Source organism: Tenrec ecaudatus, chromosome 14, assembly GCF_050624435.1.
Source record: "Tenrec ecaudatus isolate mTenEca1 chromosome 14, mTenEca1.hap1, whole genome shotgun sequence".
Lineage (NCBI taxonomy): Eukaryota > Metazoa > Chordata > Mammalia > Afrosoricida > Tenrecidae > Tenrec > Tenrec ecaudatus.
In genome coordinates this window covers 28,585,924-28,608,891 of record NC_134543.1, presented here as the reverse complement: position 1 = coordinate 28,608,891, position 22,968 = coordinate 28,585,924, and the positions used below count along the sequence as shown (strand labels likewise).

Here is a 22,968-nt window from a genome sequence, read left to right as displayed (position 1 = left end):
TAGTTTTCTATTATAAAACAGATTAGGAGGGGGCTGCTTCTTTTTCTTATTTCGTAAAGAAAATTCCCCAGTCAGTGTGTGTGTGTGTGTGTGTGTGTGTGTGTGTGTGTGTGTGTGTGTGTGTGTGTGTGCTTGTTTTACCAGTGGTCAGACATTTCCTCTTGGGACGTTAGGAAACTATATAAAAGAGGTGGAAAGCTAAGCAGAATCAATATAGTTCCTGGGGGTGTTAATCTGCCATTGGAGTATCCATCTTTTCTAGGACGGCAGGTGGAGTTCTGTTAGAATAGGATGGAGGTGGGGCAGCTGCTAACGAGGGAGGTCCTCAGTGTGACGTCTGGAGGGCTAGGATGTCTCTGGGTTTAATGTTCATGAACATGTGCTGACCCTTAGCTGCTTCACAATTGGGTTTTGTTTTGGGTTATAACCCACACCCAACCCAAGAGCACTACTAGTGTCTCCATACTCTTGAAAACCCAACTCAGGGACTGCTGACGGCATCGTCAGTTCAATGCGAAAGAAAACGAGGCCCATGACTATAGAGCAGTGTCTGTCTTTAATAACCTGTATTGTGTCTTAAATCGTAGCAAACGGAGGTGACTCAGAGACTGCCTGAAGCACACTGGTTCCCTTGGTTGGTGGACAGTAGTTCTTCCTAAATTGTTCTGTCAAGTGAGACCCTGTCTTCCTCTCCTCTATCGCAGATCATGTGAGCCATCATGCGCCGCCTTGGCTAGTTCCTAAAAGAGAAGGGGCCTCTTGGCTCGTTGTGAAGACAGCAGGCAATCCAGCAGCGTCCTGTCTGCGGTGCACCTGTGCTCGTTCTCTCGGGACAGTAGCCCACTCTGGGGCCTGCCCTTCGCCATCGGGGTCACTGCCCTGCGTGGCGCTTTGTAGCAGCATTCGGGGCCGTGCTCCGTTTCTCTCAAAAAAGAAGAAGACATTAGAAGGTTATTGCCCTACAAGTAGCCCTCCAGCTCTGGTCCAGCTCCAGGAGGAAGCCGGGGTGACGGCTAAAAGGAGGAGTGTTTTCTTGGAAGGAAGAAATAAAAGAATTTTTTCAAACCACCCAGAACTTAATCTCTGCACAGTATTATCTTTTTAGTCCGAGAGCCCAGATCTTGTTTCCTTGTAGCCTTCCAAGTTGCAGTCTGTGTTCTGTCTATCAGAAATTCCTCCTTCCCACCCATGAGTGCCCTTCTGTTGTGGGAGAAGGAGGGCCTTCCCAGTCTTTTGCCTGGGGCCAAGCCAACCCTCAAACTGTGGTTTTCTCTGAGTCTCCTTGCTGGAGCATAGCTGTTTCCCACACCCAATAAAGAAGCAAAAGTCATGTATGCGTTGACCAGGTCTGGAGTAGAGGCCAGTGCTGACACAGTGCTCACATTCCCAGGCCGTCGCCTGATGACCATGCAGCCCCCATCCCGGGGTGCTAACCCACAAGGATGGAGTGCCAATATTGTATTTCCAACCCTCACATTTCTTAGAAATTAGAGAGAGGACTTCATAGGATTCTTCTGTCCTTCTAAGACAAAGAATGACCGTCAAGGCAAAGCCATCACTTGATCTATAGTTGGTGCCGTTGTACTGGGTTGGGGCCAATGTAGACGATGGAGGGTCCTAGGGAGGGATGCTTTCCGCCCCTCCTCTGAACACCCCCTTTCATATGTCTACTCTTAATGTTACCTGGGTGCCTTCTTATCAGACTCAACTGCTTAATCCCAACCCACTTTACCTTGCCCTCCATGGAACACCTGGCCATTTGTAGAGATGCCCATGACCGGCTCTTTGGCATTTCTTGTGGTTATAAAGCTGTGATCATTTCATTATCCATGTAGAATATTAAAGTATAGATAGCAAGCCTAGAAGCATTTTACTATATTTAGGAAGAATACCTACTTGAGATGCAGTGCATTTATGTTGTGGTGTGTGTGTGTGTGTGTGTGTGTGTGTGTGTTTTCAGTTTTATTGTTAAAGCACAAGAGAGGGAGGGGTTTGATCACATGTTGGGTTCTTTTCTTACTCAGTTTTTGGTGCCCCATTTAAACAAAACAAGATTTTGTTGTGTTGTTGGTGAAGGTTTAGTGGCAAATGGGCGTCTCATTGAACACTTTTTATGTGGACTGTTTAGTGGCATCAGTTACATTTTCACACGTGTCACACTCCTCATTCTGATTGTTCCGTTTCCATTTATCCGGCTCCCCTGCCCATCCTGCCCCCTGACCTTGGTCTCACACAGCTGGCTTTCGAAGGGTTTCTGGGGTGCAGGGAGGCCTATAAGAGCCCAGTATTCATGGGTGATGCTATTTGTTTTATGAGCTCCTTTGTGATTTAACTTGAAGGTGGTCGCTGGAATGGTTTCCGTTCCAGGTTTAAAGAGTATCTCAGAGTGTGTATTAGATTTTAAACAAACTTGACTTTGTGGTCAATTAAGATTTGTTTCTCTGTCACTTAGGAATCTGTTTGGCTGCATGTAACAGAACTCACCGCCCAAACCGTTCACCCCTCCACACATACACACCCAAATTTATTTTGTTGTGTTTGAGATAAAGACTCATCTTCTGAGACTAGAACATGAATGTCTAAGCTCCTGCTACAAAATGTTCACCTAGAAAAGTGGATTTGTTTTTGTTTAATCTCTGCAGAAATGCCTACTTACATTTTATGACTGAGTGTTAATTGACACACACAGGAACACTAGACAGTCCGAGAAGTGGTCCCATTATAAAGTTGCATCTGTCTGTAGCCACCCACTCACCTCTTTTCTTGTGTAGGATTTTGTTGTTGCTAATAATTGTTGGTATAATTATATTCTAGTTGGTATCATTATTTTTTTTTCATTCATGGAGTAAGTGTTAAGCACCTTTTACGCCCATGACATCCTACTGAGCAATTGTAGGTAGAAAGAAATCAATCAGATCCAGATCCAGCCATTTCCAGAATTCACTGTCCAGTAAGGGAAGGGTGGGGGCACATGCGTCAATGGCTGTGGGGCCCAGTAGAACGTGGGAAACGGGATGAAAGGCTTATGAATACATTTTTATGTGTCCCAGAAGACGAAAAGACTGTTTCTGCCAAAGAGAGTTGAGTAAATGTGATCTGGGGCCTAGGCATATGTTTTTGTTTTTTAAGTTTACTCTCACAGCTAGCAAGCACCTCATAAGACTAGAAATACATTGAAAAAATACATACCCTGCCACCGCTGACACAGGATTGCAGATAAACTGATTTGCATAGCATCCCATCCTCTCCTTCCCCAATAAACTGAGGTGCACTTTGAGAGGGAGCTGGACATTTGTTGAGTGTTCCTTGTGTGCCTGGTACTTAGATTTCTGTGAGAACGCCGTTATCAAAGCCCTGGGCTAGATTTACTTAGATGATCTCATGTAATCCCCAACATTCCCTTGAAGGCGATTTCCATTGGTTACGAGGAAACTAAAGCTCAGGGAGGTTAAGAAGTTGGAAAGGTCCTGGATTCACACCCAAGGCACGTTTGATTGTAAAGCTGTGCCGCTTCCGCTTAGCATCTCTCTCTTTCTCTGCCTTTCACCAATGGCCCGATCGGAATTTTGTGTCCGTACGTGTTACCAGTTCCTTCTTCACCCCAGTCTCTGATGGGGCATCCCATGCCCAGGGGGGTAAAGCTAGGACTTCCTTTGTATACTTTGACTTGTACTGAGAGTACATTTGTTACCTGCTGAACTTGATTTTTAATCATTTATTTTTATAATAAATAACCATACATACAAGGTAAAAATTGAACATCTATGTGTGTTTTGGAAAGTTCGTGGGAAAATTCCATGACCTTGTAATACGATTTTCCATGAACTTTTTGAACCCTCCCTGAATGCAGGTCGGCATAAAGCACTGCTCTGCAGGCTCCAGTTCACACTTGCATGGCTGGCTCCATTCCGAGCTAAGCGTGTTTGAGCGTGGCTCTGCGGTGAGCGGACAGCTGCACGCACTTTCTCTCGGTCGTAGCACTGTCACCATCTCCTGGGAGGGCCTTCCCAGGAAAGGAACCTTTTTATGCCAATTCTCGAAGCTCTGCAGCAAGTGTCTGGGACTGCTGCCCACCTAGAACTGCAGTTTTCAGGTGGAGCAAGTGGTTTTGGGGCGGTTGGGAAGACCTCAGAGTTGAGCCAAGAGAGAGAAACGGGCGGCCTCTGTGAAAGAAGAAACTGGCAGAAGTTGACGGGAGAAGACTAGAGGGACGTCGCTTGGTTTGGCATGTTCAGGTTTAAGCCAACATCTTATCCTTCACCAGCTTTCGGCCCAGTGGGCCCCAAAGCACATGCAAAGAGTAGCTAGCTCTCAGAGCTGACCTTTCATTTAGCCCAGCGGTTGTCAACCCGTGGGTTGAGACTCCTTTGGGGGTCCAACGACCCTTTCACAGAGGTCACCTACGACCATCAGAACGCACATATTTCCAATGGTCTTAGGAACTGAGACACTGCTCCTCTGTCCATGTGTAGGCAGGTCCGCCCACACGCAGATATGCTCACATCCTGAGGACCTCGCGGGATGACTTCATCACGCCAACCCCATCATGTGCACCCTGTACAAACACAGGTATATGTGACAGGGTTGGTGCCGTCATGTACTTATGCAGACCAGTCACGCATGTATAGCGAGCAGTTACAGTGTAAAAAGCAGCTGCTGTGTTGAAAGTAGCAGTATTGGAAGCAAAACGACACTTCATGAATTATCATTACTGGGTGAATGTAAAATCGTGTACTGTAAAATCACGAACTGCTGATATATATGTATGCCATGGGAACTTAATCTGGATGCTGATATCGAACTTTTTATATTCATCTGTGGTTATGTTCAATTTGTAACAATGAAAATACATCCTACATATCAGGAATTTACATTATGATTCATCACAGTAGCAAAATAGCAGTTATGAAGTAGCAACAGAACTAATGTTATGATTGGGGGGTCACCACAACATGAGGAACTGTCTGAAAGGGTCATGGCATGAGGAGGGTTGAGAACCATTGCTTGGGCCAATGATCTAAGCTAATGAAAGGTTTTCTAGGATGATCCTTAGCGAGGGGGACAGATCTTGGACTTACCAGTATGATCCAGAGCATAAAGCCCAATCATAATGGAGCTTTCCCAGAGGACACTGAACACTCACAAGCACTTATTGGGAAGGAGTTTTAAGAAAATTGAAAGTTGTGTACTGGTGGTGGGGCAGCCAGAAAAGTTATGCAGAAGAGTAACTTGTGCCGGTATGACATTGTAAGACAACGCGCCTGCTTATTCTCTGAGGGGAACCAGGACTGTCCTATGAGGATCTCTTTAGGAAAGCTTAGCCCATCCACTTTATACCACTGATCTTGAGCCTTAAGATTCCTTTTTAGTTCCCAAACTCAACACTTACCGAGAATGTTAATGATAACAATTTGAATCTTTCAAGGATGCACAAACTGCCATCTGGATGTGGTTTCAACGGAAGAGCGCAGAGCTCCTCGGGCAGGGTTAGAGAGATGGAAACACTGCTTTGGGAAGGGTATAGCTAGCCTCCTGTGTTCTAGATTTCCTCCGATGCTCTGAAATGTCCTTGACCCCTGCCCCTTGTTACGGCAAAACAGACAGACAAACAGATTACTCGGCGCCTCCCTGGTGACTAAAGCGTTTGTACTGAGGGATAAAGTGGAGGCATCTGCTGCACATGATCGAGGTCGTAGAGCCCCCGAGGTGACTGCAGCCAAGCCGCAAAAATGCGAGTGCCTTCTCATAGCAGACGCCGCGGGGAAAGCCGAGTCGGGGTTGTGCCTTGCTTCGCCCCGGAGACTTTGTATTCACCTCTGGCATACCGTGGAATGCCATGAGAGAGGGCTTCCGCGGGGTTTGGGGAAAAGGACATTAAAAGAAGGAACTATCAACCCTTTCTGCACATAAACCCCACCAAGGTCAAGTGGACGCGCTGGCGCCAGCCATTTCTTACATCCCTAAAGAGCCGAGCATCCTGGCAATGCGGCCGTGCCAGTGAAGGCCTTGTTACAGCATCAACTGGAGAAAAGCGGGTGCTGCTAAAGGATTGAAGATCAGAAAAGAAGAACTCTGTTAGCAGCGCAACTCATTGCCAGCGCCGCGCCGCCGGGGCTCCTCGGAAACGAAGAAATCGGAAGGCGACACAGCCAGGCTTGTAAGACAGAGGCCTAATGATTTCCCATTGGAACGCTTACCAAATTGTCCTTGTTGGGGAGTGGAAGCAGGGGTGTCCCTGTGGACACAAGGACTGCAGTCAGGCGTTCCCTGGCATCTGTTGGGTTGGTTCGTTGGTTGGTTGGCTGGCTGGCTCAAACGTTGGCTCACATTCTCAACACATCCTCGTAGTGAGCAGATACTCTTGTTCTTTGGCCCGCCAGAAAGTCCGCAGCAAAGCGTCTTTCAGTTGACCAAAAAGCTGTTGCCGTGACCTTTCCCCTTAACCAGCTCATCAGCATCATACAGGTGAAGCCATGATTCATCTCCTGTTAGAATTTTCCAAACATTTCAAGATCTTGAATCTACTTGTTGAAAATAACCATCAGAAACTCTTACCTTCTCTTGTCTGCAGCTGATCTGAGCACAAGAGTTTGGGTACCGATTGGAATTTAAATGAGCTCAGCTTTAATTTTTCAGTCAGAACTGTATAAGCTGAACCAACTGGGTGTTTTGGGTGTGGGCCATTGTTTCTACACGTGATCTTAGCCAAAAGGCTGAGAAGCGATGGGTCATCGCTTCTATTGACCATCAGTCCTTGAGATTATTTGTATCCTTGGTCAGTGATAGTAGTCGGATGGACACACACACACACACAGGAGTTTAGTTATTGCTAATAGAAAATGAATAATTGGTATAGCTTGTTTTCGTGTTTGGAGTAAATTTCGTTAAGCATCTTTGATGCACAAGGCATTGTGTATGAAACAAAATATTAATCAACTACATCTCCTCTGCGTATTGCCACTTGTAATGCAGCCATTTATGTATACATGCACCTATGTGTATGTTTGTGTGTATACTCGTTTGTACACAAAGAAGAGCTTATTACCCACACTCTAATCATCTTGCTTTTGTCACTCCTGTCATTCCAACATTGATTGGGTAGACATTCTTACAGATGGACCTTTCCGACCGACAGGAAAAGTCCAGCGCTATAAATAACATTTTATTGTCAAGAGCAATTTGCTAACAATGAGCTTTCCTCCTCTGCTGCTCATGCAGCGAACGTGGTTGTGAAAAGCCCCGTGTGGAACGCTTCAGCTCTCATTCGGATGTCCATCTTTCCTCTCTTCCCATTGAACCGCGTTTCGTGAGATGTAGTAGTGAAACGCAGGTCCTGGTAGCCTAGTGGTTATGTATGGAGCTGCGAATGGCGAGGTCAGCAGTTCAAATGCTCCTGCCGCTCTACCAGAGAAAGATGAGGCTTTCTCCTCCCGTCAAGGGGTACAGTCTCAGAAACCCACAGGGCAATTCTACCCTGCACTGCAGCGTCACCGTGAGTCAGAATTGACATGATGGGAGTGAGTTTTCTGGAGTGGTGAAAATAGAAACCCAGGGTGCATTCCTGCCTCTCTGCTCCCACCCTTCCGGTTGGAGTCTGTCCCACCGAGGTTGAGGCCCTCATGTTTGGTAACAGTGGTTTGGAAGGGATGGATATGCTTTAGAACTAGTCCCAGAATCCTGTCTCATCAAACCCTTGAGTGGCTGGTGCTCAGAAGGCTTGGTGGAGCAGAGTCAGGAATGGTTAGCCCTTTGGGAACCCGTGAAGACCTCCCCACCTATTCATTCAGTGATTCTGCTCTCTGGCTTTGCTCGATGAATAGGTTTTCAGTTCCTCTGTCAGGAATGTTTGCAGACATGGTAGGCATCATAGATTGATCTGTTGGGAAACAGCCAGACAAACCCTTTCCCACTGAAATCTCTCTATTCTTCTTTGTCACCTGCGTCCGTCCAACACATTCCACTCCTCGCAGGTGTGCTCTGACACGGCCCCCAGTCTGAGTGTCGACCCCTTGGTTGACCTTTTGCTGCAGCTGCCCAGTTCATCTTGTAAGTCTCCAAAAAAAAACCCTGAAGTCCATGAAAGCTAATAACAGTACAAGTAAAAGCTACCAAAGAGGTCCGTGTTTCTGAAGAGCTTCTCGTTTGTTCCTTTTGGCCTCCCGAGAAGGAAGTGATGCATCCTCACATCTTTTTAAGTGTCGTGTAGAGAGTTTTAACACTGCCGGGCTAAGAGAAGGAGCGCTGGCCACAGTGGGTTACACGTTGGGCTGCTGAACACTGTTGGGCACATGGGAATCCATTGGCAGAAATCCTTTGAGTAACAGATGCCGTGTGTATTGTCAGTAATATTATCTTTCTCTATTATTTCAAACCTAAAGCTTGTATGGATGCATGCACACTAACAGTGGTGTTAAGGAATCAGTCACAAAGTTTTCTGCACATGCACATTCCTTTTGACAAGTTAAACTTGTCGTCACAATGTTTTGAGGAGGGGCATACTAGGATGCTAACTGCAGGGATGTGGTGTTGGCACGGGCTCGGCGGTGGTGTCGAGGCCTGTATTTGAAGGCTTACCCACTGCACAGAAAACGTCCTTGTGGTGACCTTGCACTCACAGAGTTGTTTTCCTTTGGACTTTGTACTGCTCTTTAGATCAGCAAGGCATGGGACCCACAGAATCCCAGGAACCCAACTGGCCCCAGGCTCTGATTTTGGCTCCCGCCTCGTCTCCCGCCCTTTGCTCCTGATCCCTTGCCACAGTGCCGGACTTGGAGGGGAGAGCAAGGTTAGGGGAGGGGCAGGGATTTAGCCCAGCCAAGACAGTTTGCGTCTGTGCTGTGTGTGTCTCTCACACTTGACACCCAGCAGGAGACCCACCAAAAACCAGTTGTTCCTTTGATCAGTGCCCTGGCCGAGGCTGCAAGGAGACATGGTGGCGAGGTCGGTTACGCAGTGGGGTGCTAACCACAAAGCCGGTGGTCCAGACCCCCGCCCAGATGAGAAAGATCAGGCAGTCCGTCCCCATAAAGATGTGCAGCCTCAGAAATCCTCAGGGGCCGTCTCTTCTGGCCCGCAGGTTGCTGGCATTTGGCACAGTGACCGTGAGGCTGGTCTGGAAGCTGAAAGAGACTGTGGCCTTTCTCATTCACACATGTGGAACCACCCCGATGTCCTGATTCCTAGCTCAGCATACTCCCCACAGAATCACCTCCGCTGTGCACTCCAAAACATTTTCCATATCCGAATGAGCAAGAGGATAGAAGCTGTTTTGAACAACATTCGTTCAGTGTTCCTTTTGCCTCATTTCAGGATTGCAACCCAGTTTTTTTCGCGCACAGCCAGTGGGCTGTGAAAGGGATCTCCATCAGCAGTCATTGTGTTTCCCTTTCTCTTATAGGCAATCTTTGGCAGCCAGACACTGCCTAACTCCAATTTGTGGACACTGAGTAATGGTGCGGGCTGCAGAATTTCAAGTGCCACAGGTAGTGGCCAGAAGCCAATCGCGCTGTCACAGAAAGTGGTGCCACCTCCAAGTTCATCCTCCTCCCTGGTCCCTAAACCCCCATCCAATCACAAACAAGTCCTCAGAAAGTCAACGACATCCCAGAGACCTTCCAAGTAAGTCTTCTACCTCCGTCTTCTCCGTTTCTGCCGAGTTAGCGGAATGTCATGTTTGTGGTGCCTTTCATTTGATGAGCCTGCCCCCCAGTTCTGAAGCACTCACTGCAAGCGCGACCACCTGACTGGGAATGAAGGGTTCATGCTGGCCTTTGACCTGCGCTGCAAATCAGCCCCCGACCCCGTCTATTCTGCCATGGGCGAAGGGCGGACACTGCTCCAGTGTTGTTTGGGGTTTTTTGAATGTTTCGTTACGGTGAACTATCTATAACCATCTTAACTACGTCTCAATGGACAATTCAGTCTCGTTGAGTGCAACCATCACCAGCGTACTTCCCAAAGCTTTTCCCACCCAACAGAGACCCTTCCGGCTTCAGGGAGAATCCGTTCCTCCCTGCCCCGGCCACCAGTAGGCACCGATACACTTTTGTCTGCATGCATTTGCTTGTTCCGGGTCGGCCGTGTTGGTGGCATCATATGGTATCTGTCCTTGTGTGTCTGATACCCTGGAACTGCTGACACTGGATTAGCTGACAAGCGCTTAACCTCTGTGCCACCAGGACTGTTCCCATTTCAGGCACCTAGCATAATGCTCGCAAGGTTCGCACGTCATAGCATGTATCGGAACTTTCCCTTCATGGTTGACTGATAGCCTGTCGTTCGTATCTGTACCACATCTTGTTTCTCCATCCTGAACGCTTGCGCTGTTTGCACTCCGACTGGGAGTCGGGCTCTGGGAGCTCGGTGTGCTGGTCTCTGCTTAGCCCGCTCTCCAGTCTCAGCAGGAGTGCCTGGTCTTTTGGTTGTTCGACGTCGAGCTTGTTGACGACATCATACTACTTCTCACAGAAGCTGCACGATTTCACAGTCCCACTGCCCGTGGACAAGCATTCTAATTTCTCCATATCCTCGCCCATGCTAATTTTTCACTCTTCTGGTAATAGCCACTCTTGAAGATGAAGTGCCTTTGATTTGCATTTCCCTAACGACTACTCGCATTCACCGTCTTGTCCTGTGCTTGGTAGCAATTTGTATATCTTCCAGAGATAAATGTCTATCCAACTGAGTTGTCTCTCTTTTCGTGGTTGAATTATAGGAGTGCTTCATAGATTCTGGACAGCAAGCTCAGTCAGCTGGATGGTAACTAGACCTTCCTCCAGAACCGTACATGGTCTCTTCACTTCCTGATTTTATACACAGAAGTTTTGCATTTCCAGGAAATCAATTTGTCCATTTGGGGCTTGGTTTCCCTTTTTGTTGTCACTCTCCTATCTAGGTATGCATTGTCGAGAAGAATGTGAAATCAACCCCTACGTAATCTTCTGAAAGGAGCACAGGTGGCCCTGTGAGTTAGGCATTGGGCTGCTAATTATAAGGTTGGCAGTTCAAACCTACCAGCCAGTCCTCAGGAGAAAGGTGAGGCTTTCTGCCCCAGACAGCTGTATAGCCTTGGAAGCCCTCTGCAGGGTTGTTAGGAATCTGCCTTGACTGGATGACAGTGGGTTTGGCTTGATTTGGAGCTTCTTCAGAGAGTCGGATGGTTTTAGAATTCTATTCCGGTGTTTGTTTCCCTTTTGTTCATGTTCGCCTTAAGGTCTGAGTGCTGAGTCCAAGTTGGTTCTTTTCCATGTGGAGGGCCACTCATCCCAGTACCATGTGTTGGAGAGACGATTCTTCCCCCATTGCCTCTGGTTAGCGCCTTCATCAAACATCACTTGGCAGTCGATGGGTGGGTGTATTTGTGGACTCTTGACTCTCTTCCCTTGGCCTGTCTGTCTACGCTTATTCCGGCGCCACATTGTTTCAATTACCATAGCCTTATGATACATTTTAAAACTGGGAAGTGCAAGTCTCCTGATTTGGTCCTTCTTTTTCAAAAAGGTTATTCAGGGTTTCTTGCCGTTCCATGTGGATTAGAGAACTGGTCTTTCCGCTTCAGGAACTGGACTCCCGGGTGCCCCAGTGATTGTTGGGAAAGCTGGGACCGGGCTCCGTGTGATTATCAGCCAACTCTTTGGGCCTCTTGCAGGTGCTGCAGTCAGGGCGAAACACCCAGCCACAGTCCAGGCTCTGGGCGTGGGAATAGAAGATGAAGCCTGCCTCTCCCACGTGTGTCTTCCTTTGGTCCTTGTACCCAGCCAGACGCTTCTGATCTTTTCAGATGTTTATCAAGTCAAAATCCCTCCGGGGTGTGTCACTTCCTAGAATTTAAATGGGAAGATGTGAGGTGGAGGTTCCATTGAGGAGCTTTAGCGTCATGGAATTTAATCAATAGGTTCTAGGTAGCAACAATGTTTCCAATTTTTGTAGTGTACATCTTTTTCTGTATATAAAAAAAATATTTTTTCAGTGCCAACATCAGATTTTTGTAGGTTGAATCCTTCACTCCATATCCGGGCATCGTTGATGTTGAACTAGAAATAAACTGGGAAATAGGCTGTTAACCCTTCCTCGCTGTGAACTTGAGCAGCTTCTCAGAGATGTCTAGGAGGGGCCTATCTGTCCTGCAATATGGTTGCCATCCTATGTATTTATGCATTCTTTCTCTTGTGCTTATTAAGGCCCCTCCTTCAGTTGTCCTTCATCAGTCTTAGGACTTAGAGAAAATAGGTACTGTTTGATCTCATAGAGAGAGAGAGTCGGATTCTGGATCGGAACTAAAGCAAGTCCCTATTGCTGTTTTCATTCTGTCGTGGCCATTACTTATTGCCTCTAAGTGCCACGCGGGCTTCCAGGAATTGTTGGCATTGTGGTGGTCTTCATCGGCTCCGGTGAGAGCTGACAGCGCTCCAGAGTACAGGGAAGGGCATTGGGGAGGCTGCCGGACATGATTGACTGTCAATAGCAACACCGAAGAAGCTGTGTGCCCCTGGCCCATAGAGGGCTTAGAGGCCAGTCCTTCAGGCACAGCCTCTGGACAGACTGCCTGCCGTCACGTCCTATCTCCACACTGTCTGACTTGAGAAATTGAGCAAGCAATTTGGGCTCTCTACCTCGGGTTCCCAGCCTGTAAGATAGGGACAGCACTGTCTGTTTCAGAAGAGAGCTGGTCCACATGAACATGTGAGGTGTAAAGTACCATCTGTCAACAGGGCCTGACAGGCACAAGAACTCCCCGCAGACTTCCAGGTTTGAAAAGTCCTGGTGAGCTAGGACAAGTGGTCCCGGCATTAGATTCCCCCTAAGTGCTAGTCCCCGGGTGCCTAGTTACTGGTGCCACTGTCACCAATAGCAGCTGTTGTGAACAATGAGGCAAAGCGGTGTCTGATGAACAGAAATGTTATTTTCTCACAGTTCAGGTGGCCAGAAGTTGGAATGCAGGGTGCCCACCGGGGTGCCCAACCCCCACCCCCACCCCGACTCATTGCCTTCAAGGTAATGCCAACTCACAGTGACCCAATAGGACAGAATAGAAGATCCGTCTTTATGGAAGCTGAGTGCCACAGATGGACGCGTGGGTCCGAACCTCCAACCTTTTGGCTAGCAGCCCAGTGCTTAGCCTACTGCACCACCAGGGCTCCTGAGGAGTCTGAATTCAGGGCTTCTTCTCACTTGAGGAAATTCAGGAAAGGCTCTTTCTCTCTCATACACACACAGCTCAGGGGAAGATCTTCATCTTTCACTTGTGTCCCTTAGTCCTTGGTTCTCTTCTGTCTCACTCCATCCATGCCTCTCTCTGTGCCTAAACCTCCCCCTGTGGGAGCTCCGAGTGATTGGCACAGAACAAACACCTCCTGCACTGATACAGCCGTGTTACCATCACAAAGCCCCTGCTCCCAAGTGGGGTGGCCTCCCCACAAACAGGAGTTAGGATCTGAGGGGCACCATGGAGGTTTTCCTTGGTGGCGCCATGGCCAGCAGCCTGGCCCAGGAGGCTGCTCCCTTCAGAGGCAGCAGGGCTGGGCTCTCCCTGCCCTGAACTCCCTCCTGGCAGGAGTACCCTCCGCCTCCTGGGGGGGAATTGCAGCTCTTTGGACAGACTCTGCTTTGCTGCATTTCTGTGGTTTCTTCTCGCTGACAGGCAGGAGTGTGGGAAAACCGGAAACAGCTCAGCACCAAAAATGCACAGAAGGGAGGAAAAAAGCAAAGACTTCTTCAGAATTTAAGAAATATAATCCAGGAATCAAAAGGCATGCTGTGAGGCGTTGTTCCAGGAAAATAGTTTCCAATGTGCCTTTCAAACTCGTCTCGCACGAGTCTCTGAAGCTAAGTTAGCACCAACGGGGACCGAAACATCCTCTCCTCCCTGACATGGTACCATGCAGTGAGTGCCGCGAGGCCCCCAGTGTTCACGCGTTCTTCTGGTCTCTGGTGAAGAGCAGGCACGGCTGTCCATCCGCCCTGACCCTTTATTTAACGAGCACGGCAGTTTGTTTTCGCTTGCTTTCTTGTGTCTGAGCTGCCGCAATGAAAAGTGTCCTCTGAAAGCAGAGAATGATGAGCCTCGAATGCACCTTTCATTTCAGAGTTGCACAAGAAGTCAGGCTCGTTGGGAGACCTCCTGTGTGCCCCTCCCCCTGCGTCTCCCTCTCGGCATCTTGCGCGGCCATGGTACTTTTGAAAAAAAAAATGTACTGTACTGAAAAACTTCCACTGGTGCCTAATTGTTACCTCAACTCAGGACTTTATTTGGATTCTTCATCGGAAAGAACTTTCCATAACCCCTTAAGCCAGGATCCTGAGTATAAGTTGATAAATTCTCACTGTGCTAACATAATTCATGTTCCTAGTCCGCGTAGCAAGTCACTTACCATCTCAGACCCAATTTTCTAATTGTAAAGTAGAGTTCACTATAATACCTGTCACAGTCATTGCAAGCAAGGAGTCGGAGTGTCAAGCCTGGAATATAGTAAGTGCTAAATAAGGGTTAGGGGTTTCTGCGGTTTATATTAAGATGGCATTTCAAGACATAACCTTATTTTTTAAAGTTTATGTATATAGTTAGCCTTCTTTTAGTAAGAGGTGTTGCTTAATTTGCTTGGAGCTGATGGTAGCCTCCCCTCTGGCTCAGTTGAGATTAATCAGGAACCCTCAGTTATGACTGGTGATACTGAGTCACGCTCTGGAATGCCTTAGTTGCCCCAAGAGACACAACTAATGAGAAGTTGTAATGAAGCTGTTGACCGTGCCAAGCCCTGTGTTTTGGGTTGAACTTCAAACTTCTCCTCGCACAGAAGTTGGCACTGGACAGAAATAGAAGCAATTTCCAAGAGCATCAAAGTCTCCACATCTTAGAGGGTCGGGTTTGGAGAACAATAGAACATAAAAGGTGGAATGTCGCTGGTTTGGGTGCAGGGGGAGTTGAGGATCAGGACAGTGGAGCCCTGTCTGGATGATACTTCTCAAGCCGCCCCCTCCGAAGGTTCAGTTTCCCATCTGTGAACCCCAAACCACGGTCCCCACTGAAGAATTCGCCAAAGGAACTTGTTTTCTGCCGATTCAGTTGAAAGCTTTTTTATGAGCACATTTGTTTTTTAATCTTCATGCTTAACAGCCATTTCCTCCATCCCCTCTTGGCCCAAAAGGTCTTTGTTAACATTCTCTCATTTATCTACTTAATTCCTTTAGCTCGGCTTCATTTGTCATTTCAGCAAAGAGCATAACGTAGACTTTTCTGGTTTTTAAGCTTGTTCATACTGCCGTTTGCCTTTCTTGATTTTCCCTCTCATGTTTGCAACACTTCATAATTTAGGCCCCTGTTCAGATCCTCCTTTCAAAACTATTCGTGGTATTTCTTCCAAACAGCCAGCCGGATCAGGACGGATGGCAGCCTGTGAGCAGCTAGTTACATGCATTTGAACTGTCTCCTGTTTGTAACCGACCTTCTGTCCAGAGCCCGAATCAGACTGCCCAGGAAAGAGGAGAAAGCAACCCAAGGAGACTCGCGTTTGCCAGGCGCGCGGGCAGAGCCAGACTGGGGGCTGAGTGGGAAAGGCAGGGCGGAAGCGGCGGGAACTCAGCAGGCTTCTCCAAAGAAAGAAAGCCGCTCCAGAAATCCCAGACGGAGTGCAGGCTCTTGTCTTTAAAGAACTGGGCAGGTCAGAAGTCCTGCCCACGTCAGAGGAGACGCTGCATTAGGGTGAACTCAGTGGAACTGAAGGTGTCAGCACCCAGACCAAGGACATGGGACAAGGACGGGGGCAGGGGGAGCAAACGCAAACTCCCTGCCATCAAATCCGTTCTTGCTCGTGAGAAACCCGTGCCAGGTAATGGGGCCCCAGCGTTTGGTGGTGCCAGTGAGAGAGAAGGATGTGGACTATAGAGGGCACGTGTGTCTCTCCTGAACACATGAGTTGTTAAAGGGAGACGGTTCTCGGGCACACTGATCCGCCGTCACCGTGGGTTCTTGGTGTGAGCAGAGAGGGTGTCGCGTTTCTGGTCAGCCATCCTCTATCAGTTTCCCAGCCTGAGATCTAGTAGGGGCAGATTCAAGAAACGTGATTGAATCTGTGCCTTTGCCATACTCAAATAATAGGGTTCTCCAAATTACACACTCTTCAAGTATCAAATCATAGAACTCAAGTCCTGAAGGTAAAGAAGCAGAGGCGGGGTGCGGGCTGCGAGTGTAACGTGGGGGGGGGGTGGTACATGGACGGGCAGCCGCAGGGGCAAAGCTGGAACCCAGAGCACCCTCTGTACCCATGCCACGTCTTCCCAGTGAGCCACTTCAGAGGCTTCCTCGGAGACCCTCTCACCCGACCACTCACGTTCATTCTGTCCAGCAAGTGACGGAGTAACTGCCCGGAAACTTTGCCCTTGGACGGACGCATTTTATACACAGAGAAACTCCAGCAGAGCGAATTGGCACCTCGTTCATTCTCGAGCGTTCTTAGATTTCTGTTAGACGCGTCACTCAGAGGACTGGGCTGAAGAACCATGTTTAGGGCTTTTATTCGGCGTGGTGGCTTACGAGTAGGGCTGCCAAGCCCAGGGTCAGCAGTTTGAAGCCACCAGCCACTCCACAAGCGAAAGATGGGGCCCGCTGCCCCCATAAAGCTTGACACGCTAACACCCATGGGGGGGTTCCACTCCCTCCCGCAGGCCTGCCAAGAGTCTGAATCGGCTTCATGGCAGCGAGTGAGTCTCAGAGAGCACAAGTGTGGGAAATGACCGGGAGACTTGCAGTGTCCCGGAAAATACCTTCTTACTGGATGGAGTCAGAAAGAGGAGAGGTTCCAGCAGTGGACCTGACACTTAAGAATCATTCCTCTGCCCACCCACAGCCCCTGAACCCCAGTGAAGGCTTAAGTGACCCCCTCTAAAGAGCAGTGTCCACGCAGCCACCCCGACGCAGTACTCACTGTTGAGGTGTATGTCCAGAGAGGAGAGGCCCAGGAGAACCGGGGGATGACCTCATTCGTTTAAATTAGAAAGCATATTGCTCTTCATCCTTGCCTGCGGGATAGTTTAAAGTCACAGGGTGACTGCTGGGTACTTCCATTCCCATTCTCCTGCTTTGGAATCTTGAGCATGACATTTCTGTTCTTTTTAAAAAATGTTTAATAGTCACTTATGGTTGGACCTTTTTTTTTTTTTGAATCATTTTATTGGGGGTATCAAGCACATGTGTACATTGGTTGCCATCATCATTCTCAAAACATTTGCTTTTTACTTGAGCCCTTGGTATCAGCTCCTCATTTTCCCCCTCCCTCATCCTTGATAATTTATAAATTATTATTTTTCCATGTCTTACACTGTCCGACATCTCCCTTCGCACACTTTTCTGCTGTCTGTCTCCTAGGGAGGGGTTATATGTAGATCCTTGTGATTGGCTCCCCCTTTGTCCCCCACCTGCCCCTTACCTTCCTGGTATCGCTTTTCTCACTATTGGTCTTGAGAGGTGTATCTGTCCTGGATTCCCTGTGTTTCCAGTTCTTATCTGTACCAATATACATGCTCTGGTCTAGCTGGACTTGTGAGGTAGAATTGAGATCATGATAGTCGGGGGAGGAAATATTAAAGAACCAGAGGAAAGTTGTATGTTTCTTCGTTGCTACACTGAACCCTGACTGGCTCATCTCCTCCAACCTGTCAGTAAGGGAATGTCCAGTTGCCTACAGATGGGCTTTGGGTCTCCACCCCGCACTCCCCCTCATTTACAATAAGATTTTTTTTTTTTGTTCTTTGATGCCCAATACCTGATCCCATCAACAGCTCATGATCACACAGGTTGGTGTGCTTCTTCCATGTGGGCTTTGTTGCGTCTCAGCTAGTTGGTTGCTTGTTTGTCTTCAAGCTTTTAAGACCCTAGATGCTATATCTTTTGATAGCCAGGCACCATCAGCTTTCTTCACCACATTTGCTTATGCACCCGCTTTGTCTTCAGTGATCAAGTCGGGAAGGTGAGCATCACAGAATGCCAGTTTTGTTTGTTTGTTTGTTTGTTTGTTTTTCACAGAATGCCAGTTTAATAGAACAAAGTGTTCTTGCATCGAAGGAATACTTGAGTGGAGGCCCAATGTCCATCTGCTACCTCAATACTATACCTATAAAATATATGCACATAGATCTATTTCCCCATCATCATATATAAATATATTTACATATGTACAAGAGCAGGAACATGTCTCTCTAGAGTTGTTTGGATCCTTGTAAACACCGCAAATGTCCGGAGATGTGGATAAACAATAAGCCAAAGCAATCCCTTGTCATCTAGTGACTTTAGGCTCAGGGCAGCTCTGTATATCAGACTAACTGCACCCCATCAGCTGTCCAATGTCTGTGACCTTATGTGATGCAGCTGAGTCCACTGAAACCACCTGCCCTTTGGGGATTAGCCCAGTACAATCAACACCCAGGAAACCTTGGTACCTCCATACAGTAGCGTATTACTCAACCAAAAAGAGAAATGAAGTGTCTGTACGTCCTGCAACGGGTGAGACGTGAAGACATGATGCCAAGGGAAGTAAGCCAGAGACTAAGGGACAAATATACTGTGGCCCCACACGAATGGGTAACTGAGAAAAAGTAAACACAGAGAGACAAAAGCAAATGCATGGTTACCATTTGGCAGGCTCGAGGGGAAGAGGAGAGTAAATGGCTAATGGGCACAGTGTTTCTGTTTGGGGCGATTGTGCAGGCTGGGTGGGCCAGAGAAACAGATTCAGTGGCACTCGTGTGTAAGAGAGAGGCAAAGCAGGAGGATTCCCAAGGTCTGTGGCTTGCGTTTGTTTTAGACAATGTCGTCGTAGACAGTGAAGGCACCCTGTAATAGCTGTGTGCTCCAGGTTGTTGAGTGACTCTTGTTCTAAATCCCGTGGGGAGGATGGCTTTGTGCAGTGAGACGCCTTCCGGGTGATGGCTTTCAGCAGAGAGGGTGAGTTGTGGCTGCTAGGTCTGTCGAGTCAGCTCCGACTCTTCATGACCGCACAGCAGAGCAGATCCCTGCCCAGCCCTGCACCATCCTCCCAGTTGTTCGAATGTTGGAGCCCCTGGTGCAGCCACTGCGTTGGTCTTCCCTGTTGGGAATCTTCCTTTTCACTGTCCCTGTGCTTTACCAAGCAGCATGTCGCTCCTGAGAACAGAGGGTGAGAGGATTTCTTTCCCCGGTGTTAACTTTGCTGGTGTCACAGGGTTCAGCTAAGACCCAACACAATGTAGTCTAAAAAGATGTACTTAAAGCTCAATTCATAATCTTCATTATTTTCTTTCTTTTTTTTTTTAATCTTCATTATTTTCATTGGTAAAAACATACAAAAACTAAAAAGAAATTAACTAACCAAAAAATGGCAGATGGGGTTGAGTGGGTTGCCCAGGATGAAACATAAAGTATCAAAATTGGTTCGTTTTGAAGAAAATTAAAATCTAAGTGCCAGATTATGGGGAATGTTGTAACATGCTCTCACTGGGTCCTCTTGAAGAAATAAGACATGTGAGTAGACTTTGAGAGCATTTTTGAAATATCTCTAAAATAGTTCTTTGAATCTCTTTTTCTGAAGTCCTCAGAGGCTTCCAGGTCCTGAAAGACAAAGTTCAGAGTCCTTATAGGGTCAATAAGCCTGCTACCTTGTGTCCTCGGTCCTCTTTCCAGCCTCGCCCCTTCTATCCTGTCCCCTTACACGCTGTCTGCTCCACAGTCTTTGTTCTACCCTGACTGTGACTTTGAATGCGCTTAGTCCACTTGCATCTAAGTCCTGCTTTTTTCCGAGGTCAGATTTTTAGTTTGGCCCATTTCTGTATCTTTCCCAACTGCTACATCCTCACTTCCTCAACTGTATCTACCTTCTTGTCTTATTTTCCCAGTGTTTATAGTTTCTGCTGTAAGTCTCTTAAAAGCAGACACCTGTCTTCACCTTTTTGATCATATCATTAATGAATTGTGCATCACTGAATGTGTTAGGCCAAGTTGACCAGAGAAACAAATCCAGAGACACTCATACATGTATAAGAAAACTTTATATCAAGAAGTAATCATGCATCGATAAAACATCTCAGCCCAGTCCATGAGTCTGATACTAGTCCCTAATGCTAGTCCTCGGCAGACGCAGGCAGCCACATGCATTGGTTCAGAATGCAGGAAGATCACAGGCCGGTGGGTGCAGTGCTGTGGTTCCCGTGGCCACGGCTGCATCACAGGTCTCTGTGTGACTCTTCACCAGGAAGGAGTTCCCAGGACCTGCCTTAGGAGAAGGCCACACCCATAGACTCCACCCCTACACTTCCATCTATCAAGTTGACATGAAATTACATAACTACCACACTGAACTCTGGTGGGGTATTGGTTAAGCATTAGACTGATAACTGCAAGGTCAGCAGTTCAAAACCACCAGCCACCCTGCTGGAAAAAGAGCCTTTCTACTCCCGTAAAGCGTTCTCATCAGGGAAATCCACAGGGGCAGTTGTTTCTACCCTGTCCTATAGGGTCATTATGAGTCAGCATCGACTTGAAGGCCCTGGCTTTTGCTTTTGGTTTGGTAGACACAAAGGACAGCATGAACCACCCACTCCCCGATGTCATCGTTCATCTTTGAGGGAACGTGTCATTCAGGCCTCGGCCCGGATAGAGCTTGCAGTAGTGACCAGTGGTCTGATGGAGAAGGAGGTGGTGGTGCGGGAAGACTGATTGAAGTAGTAGTGGAGGCAGTGGTGGCATTTTGCCATAATCATCAAGGATCCCTCAGTGACAGTAATCGCGTCATTAACTGTTTGTAGCGCGTGGTGTAAGACCTGGGAAGTAGTACGTCCGTGTAGTAGCACAGTTATGAAGAGCCCAGGGTTCTCAGTGAGACTTGAGTCCTCGTTCTCAACTGCATTGACTCAATCTCATAGGGTGATACACAGGACGCAATTAGGTCGCGTGCCTCCTGACATATTTTAAATGCCCAAGGCACGCTGCTGGCGTGATTAGTGCTCCTGCTGTTATTGCCTGTAAAGAAATTGCATTTTTAATGTTAGCCACTGATACTCATAGTGGGATTTGGCCCTAACTAGCCAGGCTATGGAAAGGCAAACACATTCTTATTTCCTGAACACTGATACTTCTCATGACTATTGAAGGCAAAGGCTTCGTTTCAAACAAAACAAAAGATTAGATTTGGACCTCCTGACGTCCAGTCAAGTTGGCTCCATGAGTTTATACTTTCACATCCACCCTCTGCTTGAAGCACAAAGCAATGACAGATAAAAGTTTGAAGAAGAAAACCAAAAAGACATCCCCGCCCCCCGCCCCCAAGTGCAAAGCCATGAATGGAGCTGAAGCCATAAGCTCCGGGAATTCATCTTTGGAAGCAGCCGGAGCAGCCCAGAGTTCAACTCCTAGAGCATACCGGGGGTCCAGAATGCCCTACCCAAGAAAGAAGTCCAAACCCCAAGCCTGTTCATTGAAAATATAGCTTCTTTTCAACTGGGGATGACTTTGTTACCCAAGAGATATGTTTGGTTGTCATGGCTAATGGGGGTGGGGTGTGTGTGTGTGTGTGTGTGTGTGTGTGTGTGTGTGTGTGTGTGATATCTAGTGGGTAGAATCTAAGGGTACTGTTAAATATTCTGCCAGGCACAGGGCAGACAACTTCAACAAAAGCCTCCCTCAGCTAAATTGTCAGTCGTACCAAGGTTGAGAAACCCTGAGCCAAATAAGGCTGCACTGGACGCAACAGGCTCGCTCTCTAAATGGGACCTGGAGGAAGAGAGATGCCAAGTCTCATGAAGATCACCTGGAGCAGAAGCTGGGCCCACTGCCTGGGCTGCATCTTTCTCTGCAGCGATGGCAGGCAAACAGTGGTATGGCCTGTTACTATCCTGTGTCAGAGCTGACAGATTCCTTCCTACCACTGGAGCAAAGGCTCTGCAATGCCCCTGCAGGGCCTGCTTCTGGACGGTGGTCAGGGGAACGGGGCGAAGACGGCTGTGAAATCTTCAGTTGGGGAGGAAGGAGTCACTGCAGAGAGAAAGTGACAGATGATTCTTATTCAAAATGAGCCCGTCTGTCTTGACCACCGCTCACAACAGAAAGTGTGTGTGTGTGGCACGCAGTAAAAAGACGTGCATGTACCAAACCAAACCACCCTCCCTGCCATCAGGTCGATTCCAGCTCGTCGTGACCCCATAGGACCAGGGTGGAGCTGCCCCTGTGGGTTCCTGAGACTGTAGCTCTTTACAGGAGCAGACAGCCTCGTCTTTCTCTCGAGGAGTGGCCTGAGGTTTCAAACCGCTGCCCCTGTGGCTCGCAGCCCAGTGTGTAACTCCTGACCACCACCAGGGCTCCTTCATCTGTGTACCTACGGTACAGAATATTGCTTTCTCACATTCGCCAGTGCTGTTTGTGAGCCTCCACTTAGATTGTATAACTCACTGATGAGTCACAGTTCACAGTTTGAAAAACATTGATCTCACAGGAAAATAGACATCTTTCTCCATACATGGAACATTAAAAAAATCCAGCATCTTCTCTGTTACAAGTGAAGATTCCAATTTTTTAAAAGCAAGATCAGATTCTCTCTTATGCACTTAAATGAGAAATACACAATAAAGATATATATTTCAAAACCCCTGTGTCTGAAAAGCTAAAATAATGAGTATGGAATATACATGAGGCTGCCACAGTGGAAACTGTAAAATATTTAGAACTGACTGACCGTGGCAGTGCTGCATGTCAGAATGTGGGAACCAGCCAACACTGCACTCAAACGTATGTTTAAAACCTTAAACATGTATTACAGAGACGGAAGGTTTCAAAATAAGGGAGGTAGAATCATTTAACTTGAAAAGCTAGAGGGAGGAGCAAAACAATAAACCAAGGAAAGGAGGGGGGAAAAAACAAGAAATCGCCTAGAAGAACCTGGCTGTGGGAGAAGGGGACCGGATTCAGTGCTTGGCACGCCGTAGCTGTTCTTTAACTGCCTGTCGAGAAGA

General features: G+C 47.7%; 1 protein-coding gene across 7 annotated transcripts in view; it reads left to right on the top strand.

Moving 5' to 3' along the window:
* Positions 1–22,968, top strand: part of TTLL5 (tubulin tyrosine ligase like 5) — a 272,493-nt gene that overhangs the window by 197,715 nt on the left and 51,810 nt on the right. For 5 of the 7 annotated variants that reach the window (XM_075531000.1, XM_075530999.1, XM_075530997.1 and 2 more), the window contains exon 32: positions 9,398–9,618. The exons of the other annotated variants lie outside the window; for them this stretch is intronic. In XM_075531000.1, coding sequence (XP_075387115.1) covers positions 9,398–9,618 — 221 coding nt within the window. The remainder of the gene's footprint in view (positions 1–9,397; positions 9,619–22,968) is intronic. 7 annotated transcript variants of the gene reach the window in all.